We start from the raw sequence: 18,366 nt of genomic DNA, 5'->3' as shown, positions 1-18,366 counted from the left end.
ATGATTTTAACATAACGATATAATCATGGAATGCCTAGCAACGTCTCGGCACGGGCTTCTCATTATTTCACTTCTGCGCACGGTGCACTGGGAAAGGCAAAACCGACAGGCAAGACTTTCTCGTATGCTGACTGCGCGTTGACGAACCTTTCCACCACTGCCCTCGTAGTGCCGTGCGCTGCATTTTAGCGCCTCTTCCCAGGAGTGTCTGGCGTCCGGAATGGGGTCATCAGCCATGGCTTGCACGGGTACCCGCTGTCTCCCAACAGCAGGCCGGTGTACAATCCCCTGTCAAAGCGTTCGGCAAGGGTGCTGTTGGCAAGCACCCGCGCGTCGTGCGTTCCACCTGCCCACTTGGCGACGACGTCGAGGATCCGGCAGTTAGCGTCGACTACGAGCTGAACGTTGATGGAGTGGTAAAAATGCCTGTTGACGTACGCCTCCTCGTTCAGCCCGGGTGCCTGGATCCTCACGTGCGTGCCGTCTATTGCGCCCACCACGCAGGGGAAGCCGCCCAGAGCGTAGAAGCTGCCCTGCAGCTCAGCCAGTTCGTTCGCCGGGGGCCAGCTGGAAAATACAGAACACAAGTAACTTTTGTTCCATATCGATGTCATGCGGTATCACACTGTCACACTTGAGGGCACTTCCGAGCCTTCCTACACAAAAAACTTCTAGCTCTAGCGCACAAATCCCACGGCACCGCAGGCGAAAAGTAACCCACCGCTGGGAACACGATAAACTGCGCAGTTGCTGCCCAAAACGCGATTTTCGCACCTCCGTCTTGCGATCGCAACGTTAACAATTTTATGCAGCGCGCAATAATGCTCTGTGCACGTGGTCATGTTACATCGTTTCTTTACACTGTGCGCTGCTTGTTTTCTTGCAACCAAAAGCGATAACTGCTATCGAGCGTTTCTTCCGTACTTTTCCGTGCCGCAATTTCCTTGCGAAAGCGCCTGCATAGAGGCGCCTGCCTGGCTAGGAAGCAGAGGCAGCCGCTGCACACGGCCTCGTAGAAGCAGGCTGCAGGGAGCCGAAACGCCCGCAATAAAGCTAGAAAAAAATCGCGAAGGGTTAAAGCGAGGCTTACCGTATCCAAGCGGCGCTGTGGTGGACAAGGGCAAGAGCAACTCGCCGAACGGTGCGGCTGGCAGTCGACTCGTGCACGTTGAGCGTATCTCCGGCCGTGATCAGAAAGCCGCCGGTGGAGAAGAACTTTAGCGCGACCGACACTTGCTGCTCAACACTCAAAGCGTAGCTCCGGCAGGTTGGATGCTCGAGGTCGTCGCGCAGCAGCTCGGCGAGGTACGCGATGCCAGCGCGGCCAAACCGAAATCTCCTGCGAAGCTCGCCCTCGTCGAAAATTTCGAAAATGTTGGTCCGGTCCCAGAACACACGTTCACGACGCAACAGGCGCTCGGCGAGCATCTCGAGGCGGACCAAACGCAAGACAGACATGTTGGATATGGCTGGAGAAGATTGAGTCTAGACTGCTCGACTGCAGCTTGAGTTCCAGCCCTTTTCCAAACTTCATTCTAGTCTACTTCCAGTCTACTTTCTTTCGTGCAAGCGACTTACGGCTAGGGAAGATTAAGCCTCCAATGAGTTACGATTTAGCATGAAGACTAGATTAAGCCTGGACTAAAAGTTTTGTGCAAGTGGCCCCTGTCATGGCGGACAGGCAGTGCTCACCAAGAATGTGGGAAGACAGGGGCGACTCTAATCTGGTTTCCCGGAGCGACAGACAACAACAATAATAATAATAATAATAATAATAATAATAATAATAATAATAATAATAATAATAATAATAATAATAATAATAATAATAATAATAATAATAATTGGTTTTTGGGGAAAGGAAATGGCGCAGTATCTGTCTCATATATCGTTGGACACCTGAACCGCGCCGTAAGGGAAGGGATAAAGGAGGGAGTGAAAGAAGAAAGGATAATAGGTTCCGTAGTGGAGGGCTCCGGAATAATTTCGACCACCTGGGGATCTTTAACGTGCACTGACATCGCACAGCACACGGGCGCCTTAGCGTTTTTCCTCCATAAAAACGCAGCCGCCGCGGTCGGGATCGAACCCGGGAGATAAAAACGCAGCCGCCGCGGTCGGGATCGAACCCGGGGGTTCCCGGGTTCGATCCCGACCGCGGCGGCTGCGTTTTTATGTAGGAAAAACGCTAAGGCGCCCGTGTGCTGTGCGATGTCAGTGCACGTTAAAGATCCCCAGGTGGTCGAAATTATTCGGGAACAAGCCGTGGAATCAGCTGGTTTCTTGCTGGCTGCCATATTCACGCGATACCACTGACGGCGCGCCCTCATGGCGGAAGAAGTTACATTACAGCAAATTTATTTGAAAAAATGAGAACGCTTCTAATTTTTATTCGTCTCATTAACCTTACAACAAAGTTTATTACCAAAAATAAAACATTACTTGCTTTCTTCATTGCGTTTCTGTTTATTTTTAGACTAACATGTTCAGGCTTTACCGCTGACAGCACACCTTCGCGGCAACAAAAGTGACTGAACAGCAAATTTCATTGAAAAACTGAAAACACTGCTTGTTTAGCTTGGTGCTGTTGAGTTCGAAATACAGTTTCTTAGCAAAATAAAACATCACTCGTTTTTATTCACTGCGTCTTACAGCAAAACATTAGTCGCGTGTGTTCGCGTGTGTCTGCTGCTCGCACATCTCCGTGTGGACTCTGGACGAATGATGACTTTTTCGCACGTACCTCGAGTACCTGCCTCCCCTTCCTGCCTCAATGGCAATTCTCTCCTTCGGGCCTTCCTAATTCCTTCTCCTTGCCTCACCGACGCCTTTTTTCTCGCACCTCATCTTGTCACCTCATTTCAAAATTCCCACTTCACCCCTCTGCGGCTATTTCGCGCGGGCGGTCCGCTTTTCTGCGCGTTTTTCCGGGGGTTCTTGTTATTGCGCGTGTGCCCAGGGGTTGGCCGCAGGCGTTGGCGCACACGGAGTACGTGGACGCGTGTTTCGCTAAGGCCGGCAGTCTGCGATGTCGCGTTCATGAACTGTCCTTATTTACCTCCGGACTCGTCCACTTCTGCCGCCACCGCTTCGCACCATCGGGCGCCTCGCTGCACTTGCCCTCCCGGTCCTCGCACCGCGCTGCGCTGCCGCTCGAGCGCTGTTGCCCGCCTAACGCCCATTCCGTAATTCTCATTTTTCCTGCCTTCAAGGCAGGAAAAATGTGGTGTTTTCACCGCGCCCTATTTGGCGCGCCACTAGGCCCGTTAAACTCGTTCCTCCCTTCTTTTCGCGCGCACCAAGTGCCTGCTATTATCCTTTTGCGCCTTTGTCGCATTGCCTTTTAATTTCACTCCCGCCCTTAACGGCATTAGAGAGTTTTAGCTGAGCGGGTTTGTGCGCCCGCTCCGCTCAGTGAGCTAGCGGGAGCGCTACTGCGTGTGCGCAAAACGCTCAGGCGGGAGCGCGCGAGCGGAACGGTTACTCGCCCCCGCTCCCGCTCGAGCTAAGCGGAGCCCGGAGCGGCGTGGAGAGCGGGCCTCGCGCAAAGCCTTCTGGGCTCGCGCTAGCCGAACCAAACGAACACATTCAACATGGCTGCCGTCAGCGCTTCTTCTGCCGCCTCCGCTACCTCCGCAGAATGCACAGACCCCGCTTCGATTCGAAACGCCTCGAAGGAGGTTTCGTAGCAGCGAGGATCTGTGTCTCTTGCGCGAGGTGGTGTCGGTGAATCCCTTTGAAGACGCGCTCAGGTGGCGCCATGTTTTGAAAAATGTTGCGGCTGCCATCCAGCGCAAGCTCACTCTTCGTGCCGTGCGTGACAGGGTGGACCTGTTGATCGGTTATTTCCGGCAACAGGACCGAGATAATCTGCGAAAGTAAGTGATTGTGTGCTTTTTATCTCGGTGTGTTTGCGCTTTTAGCTTTGTGTTGTGTGGGGGAATCCTGTACTGTGTTGTCCAGCGTTTCCGCAGCCGTCCCTGTCACTTCGGTTCACGAGGTGGCTGCGACGCTCGTGTATTTCCGCCCTTCCTTGAATCTGTTTTCCCTCTTTATTGCCTTCTATTCGCATGCAGCATTTATAGCGGCCCTGTTGTTTGTACTCGACAGGTTCGTTATCTTTCCTCTTGCTGCTTTTACTACCACTAATTGGCATTCGTGATCACTTACATAACCAAGCCTGAGCTTCTCGTATTTCATTCTCAGATCCGGTACAGAAGAGGATTATAATGAGCTAGAGCAGTTGCTGCAGGAGGCTTCCGACATAGCGCGGGAGTTTGCGCATATACTCATAACTGTTCCTAGAAAGAGGAATGGATCGGCGCCAGCGAAGCGGCAAACGCTGCCAGCAAAGACATCGGCCGCTGCAGAAATGCGTATGGCCCAACAACGAAGGGACGCTGCTTTGGCGGGAACATCTAATGTGCAGGCGAGCCAGGATGAGGACAGCCAAACGAGCGGTAAGTGTTGTGAGCGGTAATGTGAGCGGTAATGAGCGGTAAGTGTTTCCCACAGCATCAAGAAGGTGGCAGGCAAATATGGAATAAATGTAGTGTTTTCAGCGCCTTGTAAGTCGAAATAAGTTTGTCCCATGCTCTCGGAAGAGAAAAAGGAAACAAGATCGGAACGCAGGTCATGCAAGAAGAATCATCAGACCAAGTTCACCAGGTGTGCCTCCGGGGTTATCTACCAGATACCTCTATCTTGCGGGCGGGTTTACATCGGCCAAACTGGCCGGTGCTTCAATGAGCGAGCCCTTGAACATAGACGACCGATGCACACCGGCACAGGCAGCAATCTGCCATTACACTGCAAAATCTGTGACAGCCGCAACTGCGTTCCCTTCCTAGACGAAACTGCTTTCCTCTCCTATGCACGCAGCAGAACTGAAAGGGAGGTTATCGAAGCTTTCCTGGTAGCCAAAAGGGGTGACGACTGCGTTAGCTAGCCCTCGCTGTCGCTATCGGCACCAGAGCCAGAGTTTTTAGAAGGGCACGTTCGTGTTCACATCGGATCTTATTAACCTGTAAATTTCTGCTGATGTTTCTATCGTTGAACCTTATGGTGATAGTGTTTTTCTTATTTTTTCTTAAGTTCTCTGGCCTTATTAACGATGTGTTTTTCACATATAAAATCAGTTGGAAGTCTGCGCTTTGTCTGTCGATTTGTGTGCCTCTCGTCCCGTCTTGTTCGCGCAGTTTATACCCTTTCTGTTCATCATGAACCAACCGGCCCGCCAGAACGTCCTTCTTGTGGTCTTGTTCACGAGTATTTCTGCGGTAACCCTCGTTTGCACTTCGTTCTCCTTGTTGAGATGTCTGGCATCGGTGTTTGAATGACTGCAATGATTAGTAAGGGCATATAAAATGCGACAAATATTGGTTTGGGTTAAATGGTCTGCTTGATGGCGTAGACGCATAAAACGTACATCAAATCTGTGCATTTACCCAAAGTTGTGAAAGCTTTTGGTTCCTTGACTGTCCCAGTTTATTATGTTTGCAGTTTTGTTATTTCATTGACTCACGCATCATTACTTTCTGCATTGCTTTTTTCTTGCAGACAATGAGTCAGCAGCCCGACAGCTGCTGGTGACCTTGTGCGAGCCCGAGTGCCGGCAGCCATGTTCCCCAGACAGCCCGCAGTCACAGCAAAGCGAGCAGGATGCCACTGCAGAAAATATTGCCGCAGTCCACATTGAAAGCGGTATCGTGCCTAGTGCACAGGTAGAGGAGCAACAGCCCCAACGAAAGCGGCCGTGCAGAAGGAATGTTACAACAGGTAAGAGAGGGCTCTGAGTGGTGCCCTAAAGCGGCTTGTAACCATTATGTTCAGACAGTAGCGTCAAGCAAACCTGCATATATTATCCCTTGCAGGGAGCGCTTTTGACTGTAGGAAAGCTGTATGCTGTATATTTGGAACGTGCACCTAGACAGTGGGGCACAGGTCACACCTGAGTCTTGCACCTGAAACATTTGGAAGTGGCTCTTGCCTGTATAAATACTCTTCCATGTAGACATAATGCAATCAGAAAAATCTAGGAGTGCACATAAAATAGCTGCCACAGATTTAATCAAGCAAAGCTTTAATGCACAACTGGTCACATTCATTTTTAATTTTATTTCTCAAAATTTCAACAAGGAAAACAATTCAACATGTACAGGTGCGGACATAAGTAAACGAAGCTCGAAATTTTTGTACTAAGTGCAGTTACGCCTTCTGTATGAAAATGCAGAAACACTGACATTGCAGTTGCTGTTCATTCTGCCAAGCGTGGCGTTCCGCCTCTGACAGTTGGTTCCGAGGGTCATTCTTGTCTTCTTCTGCAATCTGTTGGCGTCTTCTCATTCTTCTTCACCAGTCTGCCATGGGCTAGACCAGCTACCATACAGAAAAACAAAAAACTGCTTTTAAGCTGAGTAGAAGCCATTGTTCTAGCACATTAAAAACACAGCAAAAATACAAGGCACATAAGTTGAAGCATTGTTTTCAGTAATGTTTACGTTTACTATATGTTTAATTAAAAATGATTTTAGGCATTTCAAAATGATTTGAGCATGTACACATCACCTTGACAAAGACTGTACTCAGCCCCTCCGCTCAGTCAAAAGTATACAGTTGAAGGGGTTTGCTTGTGAGGCCTACAGCATGCTTAGTTATGCATCCTCAGCGACAGAAACCTCTCGAAAAGAGGAATGGTTTTGCGTCTCCAATCCTCCCAAGCCTTACACTGCTAGATGTGCTAGGGAGCCATACTAAACAGCTTAGAAGCAAACTCCTTTGGCTGTATACTTAGAATGAGCGCTACACAATCTAACGCGATGTCCCGGTGGACATCGCGATGAATAATAAGGTACTGTGACATATTAATTTTGAAGGTACCACGTTTCATCAGGAAAGGAAGCACGATCCTTTAAACCTTTGTTCTAGGTTAAAGTTTTGTACTTTGCCAGTTTGCATAATTCACTACAGAATATGTGCGGAATTATTTATGGGAAATACAGTAGGAAGTGGGTATCTAAAAGTATTCAATGATTTTTTCCTAGGTATTTTGCAAGGATCTCGCCTGATTTGTGCCTGCCATATGATTGGTATTACGAGGGTAAATTGAGTGAGGATTACTGCATCTGGAGCTGCACTGTGGAGATTGTAGCTTAGTCTTTCACAGCATGCGTGGGTGCATGCATTAGTTATGGCTCTTGTAGGGTTCGGCGCGCTGTCGCATCTTTTTGTACATGTGTTGCGAATATTCCGCGAGAGGGCAGTGACCTAGGCTGCGCGTCCGGTTTTGTTTTACTTTGCTTTGCTTTGGTGCACGCGGTTAGAAGGGGACTCATGCCTTTTTGGTTAGTCTCCCCATTCGTCCTTACGGTTTCCTTCGCCGCTCCGGACGGCGGGGCTATCTCACGGCCTCGACCTTGGACCCCTGTCCCCTTGGCGAAGGATTGCGAGACCACCTAGGGAGGCCTCGGGGGTAAGGGAAAACGCTGACATCCGTTTTGAGCTTTCCTATTCGTCAACTGATGAGCCGCAGTTAGCAGTCAGTTTATTTTTGCTTGTGGAAAGGGGCGCGGGCATCTTCGGGGTGTACCCGCGAAGGGAGCCGCGCCCGTGTGCTTTTGGTCTCTAGCGGCTCCTAGCTGGCAGGCGCTCGGTCTGGCCGAGTGCGGAGGGAGTGACCGTTGAAAGCTGGTGCGAGGCGCGCCAGTTTGACTGTTGGGACGCGGTGTCCCTCGCCTCTGTGCAGGCGGTCGGCTAGGCCGGCCGCGGATAGTTGTGGCCGTATACTGACTTTTGTTTGTACCCATCTGTAATAGCCTGTATAAAAGTTCGTTTCTCGCTAAATCGCTTCGCCTGCAAGTCGTATCATCGAGAAGCCTTCAAGCGGTGCATCCAGTTTCTGGAAATCACCGGACCAACACCTCGAGCAAAACCTTTACTGGCGCAGTCGACAGTACTGGTGCCCTGCAGCGGCCCCGAGGAACGGACGAAGACATCCACGGAGAGAACGACGAAATTCGGCATCCAAGGCGAGATACCGAAAGGACGACAGGCTACGGGGTACGAAGGTGCGAACCGCATCGGGCGTGAAACGCCGAAGACAAGGCCTTCAACAGACACAGACTGGCATCCCTGAGCAACGGCGGCAGTTGGAAGATTCAAGCGGACACGGCTTTCTGCGGAGCAACGAGGAGGCAACAAGAGGCCTCCGAGGAAGAGAGTGCTTCAGCCGTGGGAAAGGACGAGGCGGCATCTGACTGAGAGGTTCGGAGAGGTCGCAGGAGCCATGGGCAGCGACGCGACAGCAGAGTGAGTCCCCCTTCCCATTTGCTTGCCTCCGTAGCGCTCGAGCCGCAGGGTTAGGGAGCAACGGGTGTGATGGCCGCATTCAGGTGTTCGAGTGGGCAATACGCCAGGCGCGCCTTATGGTCCAGGGACGATGTCAGCCTGGAACCCCTCGAGCGCGAACTAGCGATAGCCAAACAAGAGTACAAGGAGATGAAAGAATCTCTCCAGAAAGAGCGAAGTGCGCAGCAGGAGGTGGTACCGCTAGAGCGAGCACAGAGCCGATCACCCCCTCCGGGTAGAGGAGACGGCAACGAATCGCTGAGCAGTGTAACAGAGGATGGGGTTGGTTGCTGCAGCTTGAAGCTAGTAGGGATTGAGAGCGCTTCGAGCAAAGCGCAAGTCCTGGCAAACAATGTAGAGATCGCTGCCGCATTCAGGTGTTCGAGCGGGCATTATGCCAGGTTCGCCTTATGGTCCGGGCGAGGTAGTTACCTCGAAAATAAGCTGGACGATGTCAGCCTGGAATATCTCGAGCGCAAACTAGCGATAGCTAAACAGGAGTACAAGGAGATGAAAGAATCTCTCCAGAAAGAGCGAAGTGCGCAGCTGGAGGTGGTACCGCTAGAGCGAGCTCAGAGCCGATCACCCCCCTCCGGGTAGAGGAGACGGCAACGAATCGCTGAGCAGTGTAACAGAGGATGTGGTTAGTTGCTGCAGCTTGAAGCCGGTAGGGATCGAAAGCGCTTCGAGCGAAGCGCATGTCCCGGCAAACAATGTAGAGATTGCTGGCGTTGAGTTGACGGATGCTGCTCAGTCAGCAATCCAGGTTGAAAGAGAACAGCGGTCCCTACCTGCTGGCTTGGAGATGAGCCCCGTGGAGGGGATGGCCGATAAAACCCATCCGGTGGGCGACGCACGTGAGGGCATGACGGACTTTGGCGCTGAACCTCATGAGCATGAGGAAAAGGGCGGCTCGCCAGGCGCAGGCGTCCAGTGTGAACTTTCTTTGCGCATCGACATGGAAGCGGGTGCGTCGGGGGTGTTTCACCAATGACGCGGATGAAACATCGAGCTCAGCGGTAGCGGCGTCGCTTGAGGCGCAGGTGTCGCAGCTGACTAGAGCTGATTTTGAGACAGCGGACACGGGTACAAGCAATGCTAAAGTGGAGAGATTGCCATACGGCAGATCAGCTGGTGTGGACAGTGTCTGCGTCCTTTACCGTGAACCGAGCACGGAAACACGTCAAAAGTTTGCGACGCACTTCAAATCACGGCACGATCTTGGCGTGCCTTTTGCCTATGCAGCCCGAGGGACTGGCGTCCAGCGTAAAGACGCTACAGCTGTTGAGCACGCAAAGCATGAAGGCCTCAGAAAACATGGCTCTGTCCATAGTGAAGGCGCGTGGCCTGAGTGCGCCGACCGCCAACGAGGGTCGCAAGTTGGATCCGACAGCAGCGCAAACGGAATGTCACTGCGCTGACCGCCTGTGCCGCACCGATATTCGGTCGTAGACGGCGGGTGCGAGTGTTCGACCCGGGAGGACGCCGCTGAATCGTAGGCTGCGTTGGCCATGCCCACTCCACCCTTAACAGGCCTCGCCATGTCCCAACAAGGACCCGTGCGCAGGTATGCAACGCGGTTAGCCTTGGTAGCACGCCTTGAGATGAAACAAAGGGCTCGAGTAAGCGCGGATGCAGTAGGTGGGTGTGGGGGATCCAGAGTTGGCAGGACTCAGTGTTCGGGCACTACAGACATGGACATGACCGAATGTTCCTGTGCGGCAGTTATGCTGATTTACCTTGTGTGCTTCAGTGATTACGGACAGTGTGATATAAACTGGCTCGGAACTGTCTTTGTTTGCATATTACAGATGCTTGAGTGCCCCGAGAATGATGTGCTGTCTTAGTTACAGGATTGAGAGTATTTGTCATTGGCACTGTCATTAGCATTGTCATTAGCATTGTCCTCGGGATGGGTGTGAGTGTGTGACGAAGGGTCGCAGCATGCGGGCTCGCAGGCTCCGGTTGCTTGCTCGTGCAGAGGTACTCAACCGCCACTTGCCGAACCCTTTTTGTTGTTTGTTGCCTCGGCTTATCTCTGAATAGATTAGCCGAGCCTTGGGGGGAACGTGTAGGGTTCGGCGCGCTGTCGCATCTTTTTGTACATGTGTTGCGAATATTCCGCGAGAGGGCAGTGACCTAGGCTGCGCGTCCGATTTTGTTTTATTTGGTTTTGCTTTGGTGCACGCCGTTAGAAGGGTACGCATGCCTTTTTGGTTAGTTTCCCCATTCGTCCTTGCGGTTTCCTTCGCCGCTCCGGACTGCGGGGCTATCTGCCGGCCTCGACCTTGGACCCCTGTCCCCTTGGCGAAGGATTGCGAGACCACCTAGGGAGGCCTCGGGGGTAAGGAAAACGCTGACATCAGTTTTGAGCTTTCCTGTTCGTCAACTGATGAGCCGCAGTTAGCAGTTTATTTTTACTTGTGGAAAGGGGCGCGGGCATCTTAGGGGTGTACCCGCGAAGGGAGCCGCGCCGGTGTGCTTTCGACTCTAGCGGCTCCTAGCTGGAGGCGCTCGGTCTGGCCGAGTGCGGAGGGAGTGACCGTTGAGAGCTGGTGCAAGGCGCGCCAGTTTGACTGGTGGGACGCGGCGTCCGTCGCCTCTGTGCAGGCGGTCGGCTAGGCCGGCGCGGATAGTTGTGGCCGTATACTGACTTTTGTTTGTACCCATCTGTAATAGCCTGTATAAAAGTTCGTTTCTCGCTAAATCGCTTCGCCTGCAAGTCGTATCATCGAGAAGCCTTCAAACGGTGCATCCAGTTTCTGGAAATCACCGGACCAACACCACCGGCAAACCTTTTTACTGCTGTATTCCACTGTAGATCGAAAGTGAACTTCTAGCCATATACTTGTGCTCTTTTAATCTGCTTACTGGCAATTAGGTGGCAATAAGTCATAATGGCTTTTGGGCAGGCGGGGGGGGGGGGATTAAATAGCGACAAACTTGCCTGAGAACACTCGGTGCTGGGCGAGTTATCTAAGGTGATGGTGAAAAGCCACTATGCGTGTCTGCAGCTTTTGTAACGTGTTAACAGTTGCTTGCTGTACATTTATCCTTCATTTGGAGAAGGCAAGTGCATTACAGGTTAAGAGGCTTTTGATTACTAATTTATGTTGCGTTGCAGCAATATATAATGCAACTGCCTGTCCTCATGCTAGTGTTCTTTCAGGCGACATTGCTCAAATTTTTCTTTTGTTGTCCCAACAGGAGTGCGAAGTCTTCAGGCAATGGGCTTGGAGCTCCTGGCTCGCCGTGAGGATTATGAATTTCGGCTGATGCAGGAAGAACTGGCACTAGGACGACAGCGGCTGGCCCTCGAAGAAAGGAAACTAGCTCTCGAGGAAGAACGACACCGCCTTGAAGTGCAACGCCATGCAGAACAACATGATCATGTGCTTGCTCGCCTGGACAGGCTTGAGAGACTTCTTGAGAAAAAGAACACCTAGGGTGCTTGAGCAATGAATATCAAAAATGAATGGGTTGTCATGCTTCATTTTCACGTAGCTGTCAAGAGCAGCAGCGATGTGTGGAAGCCATCACTCAGTGTAAATCTTGAAGGAAGGCTCATTTAGCCCTTGTAAGTGGCAGTGATGTGCAGACACGTAGTATATGTACACTACTTAAAGCAATGCAATGCCTTCAGCACTGTTTTTACATTCTGAGTTTCAATTCAACTTTATTTTCCTGAAGATCCTGGTCGGCTGCCTGAGCTTGACATGGCCCAAGCAACCGTTACTAGGCATGACTTCGCACACACTGGCAGAAATATTCGCACACGTCATGAAATACTTTAAACGCATAAGAAGCATAACCCAACAGGAACAGATAACACACATATGTCCAGTAAATTCATTAATATAAAAAATACAAAGGAGATACACATCATGAAAAATAGCAAGAATATGTATACAATAAACTGCTCAATAACAGAAATTCACATAATTTTTGGGCTCTTATGCAACGTAAAAACAAACGAAACAAAACTGCAGAAAAACTAAGCTGAAATAAGTTGAGGTTATATGATTACAAAGGGCACAGCACAGTGAGAAACGAGTCAAATAGACGGCCTTGTCATTGCCACCCAAGTGACGTGCCGAAGTGCAGCATGCAAAGCCGAAAAGACCAGCACAGTCACCTGCTTGGCCGGCTTGAAAGACCAGAAATTGTTTTGTAAATGCTGAGGAGCCCGATTTTTAAATATGAAAAATAAAATTGTGTTGATTTGACACGGTGCACGTTTCGCCATGTAGCGCTCATAGGTAGTTTTCCATTTCATGCTTTGTTTTTCAAGCGTACACTGCACCAAGCCTTTTGTGTTTATTGTGCAAACACGACAGTAGGTACCACATCATTTGAGTGTGTAATTCTTGCCTGCGTGTCCTTGTCACCCGCCTGCAGTTAGGAAACAACGTGCGTAAGACACTACTCGAAGGAAATTTTGAGGAGCGTTGATTGACTGCTCACTGGTGGCAGACACACAGACAAGCATCACATACTCAAATAATGATACGTACTGTAGTGTTTGCTTAAGAGCCACAAAGGACCTGCTGCAGTGGAAACTGCAAAAACAAAGCTTGCTATGAAGAAGCCACTCACAGTACACGCTCGTGTGGAGCACTAGCGGGGTGTCAAGTACACTCCAAGTGACGCTGGTTCCAGGCCAAAATATTGCGACACTTGGGCACTATATAGGCATGTGTGGCAGTTAGCCAGCAAAGCACTTGCCTTAAATATGCGTGGCACATTTTGGAGAAAGAGCTTCTGATTTTTTTTTTTAAATCCACGAGAGCAAACGCTGCAACTATTTTTCCGAAGCCCCATTCTACAGCCTGTCCCACAGCGCTCATTGACTCATTAAAATCATACTGCTGTGCTGTTAAGTGGGCACCACATTATGGCTTCAGCAGGAGGGGTCGCAATGGATATGCCGGGTCTCCATATATGCAATAGATACGTCCTTGCACAAGTTTTTGTAGCTTAGCATAGACATTGCTCCTCCAGAAGTTACCTGCAAGGGCATAAAAAATGCTACATTCAGACAAGCTTAGTTGACACCTAGCTTTAAACTGCAGGTACAGTTAGACCAGCTTGTTGAGCCAGCTAGTGTTTTACTTCTGCTAATTGCACACTTACCGGCGTCATGTTTGCTGCCGGGATAAGAGCCATCCAACTGGCAGATTATGCCATTTGGGCACATAATGGCCTGGTACTTCAGGGCATGAAAGCGTTTGTGGCCACTGAAATACAACTTCTGGTCTCTGGACGGCCGGCATATGCACGCGCCGTGCCGTCAATAAACCCCCAGCAGTTCCTAAATGGGGCTCCTTTTGCGTGGATAGCCTGAAAACGAAAGGGCGAGTATGTAAGAAATTTGCAGGACCACAAGAATCGCCTAGATTTCTTTACTTACTTGCGAGAACTTCTCCAAAGTGTTAAGATCAAGCCACGCGTGGTTGTTCACGTCGTCCAACAGATGAAAGAACCTTTCATCGATGTGTTGCAGAACGGCACTTGTCACCGATTAAATTGTGGAGCTGTGCCACCAGAAAAAGTTCTCTAGGTCGAGGAGCCGGTTGGGGTATGCCAGGCGACGTAGAGTGATACAAAGGGCCTCGTCCCCAGGCACTGTAACCCTTTGAGGAGTTGTCACAGCCTCGGGAATGAGCAACGCTCTTTGCAGCCTGTTTATATGGCTTTTTTTAATCGGAAGCAAGTCCGGAATACGCCACTGTCCATAGCGTCAATGCTCAGTAGGCCGTGCACAGAGAGAGGGTCCCGGCGGTTTTCTCCGAGTACTTCTAAGCATAACAAGTCTTCAATCTCGGACCACTTCAGCTGAGAAAGCAGAAGTGGGTCTTGAAGAATGCTCTTGGGCATAGTGGAGACGCGGCAGACGGTGCCAGAGACGGTGTCACAGCACGAAGCTCGCGAAAACCAACGTTTTAAAAAAACTCACGGGCGGCATTCACGACGATCGCACAATATTTTTTTAAAGCAAAGTCCTGATTGCTAAAATCAGTGCGCGGTTTTTATCAAGCAATACATCTTTAATATTACAAGATATTTATATATTCAAACGTAAAATCAGTAGGATTTATGCATTGTCTTTTTCTGGTAGGTCCGAATACGGATACTAGGCGGCGCAGCCGGAGTCCTCGCTTGTGCGAGCGGAAAAACACGCGGCGCTAAAACTCATATCTTGCACGACGCCCCGCTAGCGTTGCGCTTGAGTCTGGGAGCGGAGCGAAACGTAAACGGGCCTGTCGGCGGATATTGTCGGTGGCTCTCGTGGTGGCGCGTGCTCCCAGCGATTGGCCGCAGTCGTCGGCCTACACGCGGTGTTTGAGCACGCACTGCGCTATCTATGGGCGGTAGTCTGCGTAGTCGTGTTCACTGTGTGGACGCCCCGGACTCGTCCGCTTCTTCCGCCACCGCTTCACCCCATCGGGCCCTCGTTACCCTTGCACTCCCGCTCTCTTCGCCGTCGGGCGTTTTCGCTCGCTACCCCCCCCCCCCCCCCCCCGCCCCCTTCTCGCCTAGGCCCGACTATCGGTCTCTTTGCAAGCATTTCATGCCCTCAGCCCTCAGCCGCTTCGCGGCACCATGAGAGTCCTTGTATGGCAGACCTGCCATTTATGTCCCTCCTCAGCAGGCCAATGACCCTAAGGTGCGGTGTTGTTGTGGCGTCGCGCGAAGTTCCTTTTAAGGGACCGTGATCTATAAATAAGGCAACCGAGATGAATTATCAAATTATCGTCCTCTTTCTATTCTTCCTGTCATTTCCAAAGGCTTCGAAAAATTAATTTTACAACGCTTGTTGGCTTTTTCTGACAAACATAAAATTTTAACTCCGGCTCAGTACGGCTCACGAAAAAATAAATCAACTGAGTTAGCTTCGCTTGCTCAAAAGGAGCTGATATTAAAGAATTTTTAACCTAAAGATATCGTGTTAGGCATCTTTTTAGATTTCACGAAAGCCTTTGATCTAATCAATCACCGCATCCTGCTTCAGAAGACGGAATACTACGGTTTTCGCGGCAAAGTTCTTTCTTTAATATCTTCTTACTTACAGCATCGCACACAATTTGTCGATATTCAAAGACAACGCTAAGCTATTAACGAGTAGTTTCGGGTGTCCCTCAGGGGAGTATTTTAGGGCCCTTCCTGTTTTTAATTTATGTCAATGATATTGTTAATATTGACAAATCTGCTGACTATATTGTATACGCCAACGACACAAGTGTGCTTTTTTGTGGACAATCGAGCATCAGTTTAGTCGATCGAGCAAACAGGGCACTAGGACATATAAACACTTGGGCAACGGATAATGATTCAAAGATCAACGTTGCAAAGACAAAAGCAGTCATCTTTCATCCACGTCAAAAAGGTATTTGTCTTCCATCCCTTGCACTAAACAACACTACAATTGAAGTGGTTCTCCATTTTAAAACATTAGGGGTATTTTTTTCAGAAAATGTGTCTTAGGACAGAAATTTAAAAACTTTCGCAAAGGGATAGCAAACTAGAGGATTTTGTTCACCAAATCCAGAACTAAATGCAGAACAATTTCCGTTTAATAACTGAGGCACTTCAGCAGCTGAAGGGGGAAAATGCCGTCATACATGCACGGCTCGCTACAGTTGAGGAGAGCATCACCAAGCTTAGCAATGGACAGGTCGCCCAGTAGTACCCAAATTTGGCAGTGGAAAATGCCGTCATACATGCACGGCTCGCTACAGTTGAGGAGAGCATCACCAAGCTTAGCAATGGACAGGTCGCCCAGTAGTACCCAAATTTGGCAGTGGAACTGTCGCGGCTACCGACGCAAGCGGCCGGTGCTACAAATTAAGCGCCTTGTCGATGCTCGAGACAGCCCCGCTAGCAGTTTCGCTGCAAGAGACCGGCGGTCCGGCTAAACTGCAGGGTTATCAGGTTTTCCATACCAGCAGGGGAGACAAATCAAGGGTATCAACATTAGTCAAGAGAAACGTAGCAACAATAGAGCACGATCTAGAAGAAAAGGTAATCGAAAACGTTTTCGTGGAAATTTTAACAGGAAAGAAGGGAGAATCAAACATTTTTCTCTTAAACATATACAGCCCACCCAAACAGAGGAAGGTTAGGTTTAGGGCGGTAATTAACAAAGCACTTAAAATAGCAGAAAACCAAGCCTTAGTCATAATAGGCGACTTCAACGCCCATCACCCGGAATGGGGGTACCCGAAAGAAGACCCAAAAGGGAGACAATTATGGGAGGATATGCACAACCTAGGACTTACGATACTAACAGATCCGGAGCACCCCACACGAGCTGGAAATAGCGTCAGCATGGACACTTCACCGGATTTAACCCTCGTCAGAAACGTAGGAACGGCGAAATGGAAAAACACGTAACAGAACTTAGGCAGCGATCACTCTGTCATAGCAACAGAGATAAGAACCAGGAACAAACAAATAGGCAACAAAAAAAACCCTACGAAGATCACAGAGTGGGACTACTTTAGGGAGCTCAGAGGAAACAGAGACGAGACAGTCATAAATAACATCGGAGAGTGGTGCGAAGCAGTTAAGAAGGATGCCAGAAAGGTAACCAAAACGCTAGACGGGGAGAAAGCTCCCGAGATAGCGGACAGCCGACTTCCACACATGTGGGAAGGCAAACAAGGCATGGAGCGCCGACTAAAGAAACAGGGCAGGAGCAACCGCAATCTCAAAAGAAGATTGGCACGGCATAATAAAGAAAGAGAAGGATTACGCCTTTAAACTGTGCGAACAAAATTGGAATAGCAAATGCGACGAAATGGAGAGGAGCATGAATCTCCCCCAGACGTGGAACATTCTTAGGCATCTCATAGACCCACAAAAATCCAAAACGCAAGCGAAAGTTACAATGACGAAAGTTAGACACGCGTGTGGGAAATACGATGACGAAAGCTTCATGAGCAAACTAGCTGAAACCTACATAGGAGACACAGACAAAAGTCGGCTTCCCGATTATGAAGGAGCCCCGAACGAGGCCCTGGACGCGCCCATTACGGTAGCCGAGGTAAGGGCGGAAATAGACTGAAAACCAGATCGGCTCCTGGCCCAGACGGGATTACGAACACAATGTTAAGGAACCTCGACGACAACTCCATAAAGGCCCTCACAGATTACATGCAGGAGTGCTGGGAGAAGGGCGAGATTCCCCCGCAATGGAAAACTGCCACCGTGGTCCTAATACCTAAACCCGGGAAGCAGCCGCAGATAGGGAACCTTCGACCTATATCCCTCACATCGTGCGCAGGGAAACTAATGGAGCATGTCGTCCAGACCAGAATATCGAACTACATGGAAAAGAATAGGAAGTGGCCAGATGAGATTTATGGGTTCCGACCCCATCTCAGCACACAAGACGTCATGCTGCGACTAAAACAGGATATCATTGACTCTAGAACCAGGGACGCAAAGGTTATCCTATGTCTCGATCTCAAAAAGGCATTTGATAATGTTAAACATGAGGCAATATTGAAAGGACTCAGCCACGCCGGAGTAGGCTACAAAACCTATCGCTACATAAGAGACTTCCTCACAGATAGAACTGCGAGCATAAGCTTCCAGGAGATTAAATCCGGGAAATAAAGCTAGGAAGCAAGGGAACCCCTCAAGGGTCGGTGCTATCAGCCATTCTCTTTAACATGGCCATGAGAGAACTCCCGGGCGAACTTGAAAAAATTGGCAACCCAAACTTAGAATATAGCCTGTATGCGGACGACATTAATCTATGGATCAACCGAGGAAGTGATGCAGAGATTAATCAAACCCTACAGGCAGCTGCCAATATAATTCCAACGTATGTAGAAGAACGGGGCTTAGAATGCTCGCCCGAAAAATCTGAAATAGTCATATATAACGATAAGGCTCTGAGGAACAAACCACCCTCGGAAATTCAGATTTCTGTAGGAGGAAAGGAGGTATCCAAATTGGACACAATCAGAATCCTAGGCCTTCATATGTAGTCGAATGGGAGAAACACGATAA

The 18,366-nt window shown here is 49.8% G+C and overlaps 1 protein-coding gene across 1 annotated transcript; it reads left to right on the top strand.

Annotated features, from left to right (window-relative positions):
- Positions 1–3,555: 3,555 nt before the first annotated feature.
- LOC144104978 (uncharacterized) lies at positions 3,556–12,416 on the top strand. Its single transcript, XM_077638202.1, has 4 exons — positions 3,556–3,878; positions 4,207–4,460; positions 5,560–5,778; positions 11,554–12,416. The coding sequence occupies exons 2-4, from the start codon at positions 4,373–4,375 to the stop codon at positions 11,790–11,792; spliced, it is 546 nt and encodes a 181-aa protein (XP_077494328.1). The 5' UTR covers positions 3,556–3,878; positions 4,207–4,372; the 3' UTR covers positions 11,793–12,416.
- The last annotated feature ends 5,950 nt before the right edge of the window (positions 12,417–18,366 follow it).

Source organism: Amblyomma americanum, chromosome 9, assembly GCF_052857255.1.
Source record: "Amblyomma americanum isolate KBUSLIRL-KWMA chromosome 9, ASM5285725v1, whole genome shotgun sequence".
Lineage (NCBI taxonomy): Eukaryota > Metazoa > Arthropoda > Arachnida > Ixodida > Ixodidae > Amblyomma > Amblyomma americanum.
The sequence above is the reverse complement of the archived record's forward strand: the minus strand, read 5'-3'. Positions and strand labels throughout refer to the sequence as shown.

Coding starts and splice junctions, on each gene's coding strand:
- LOC144104978 (XM_077638202.1), top strand. CDS start 4,373: ATGCGTATGGCCCAACAACGAAGGGACGCTGCTTTGGCGGGAACATCT. Junction 4,461..5,559: donor TGAGGACAGCCAAACGAGCG/GTAAGTGTTGTG, acceptor TTTTTCTTGCAG/ACAATGAGTCAGCAGCCCGA. Junction 5,779..11,553: donor CAGAAGGAATGTTACAACAG/GTAAGAGAGGGC, acceptor TTGTCCCAACAG/GAGTGCGAAGTCTTCAGGCA.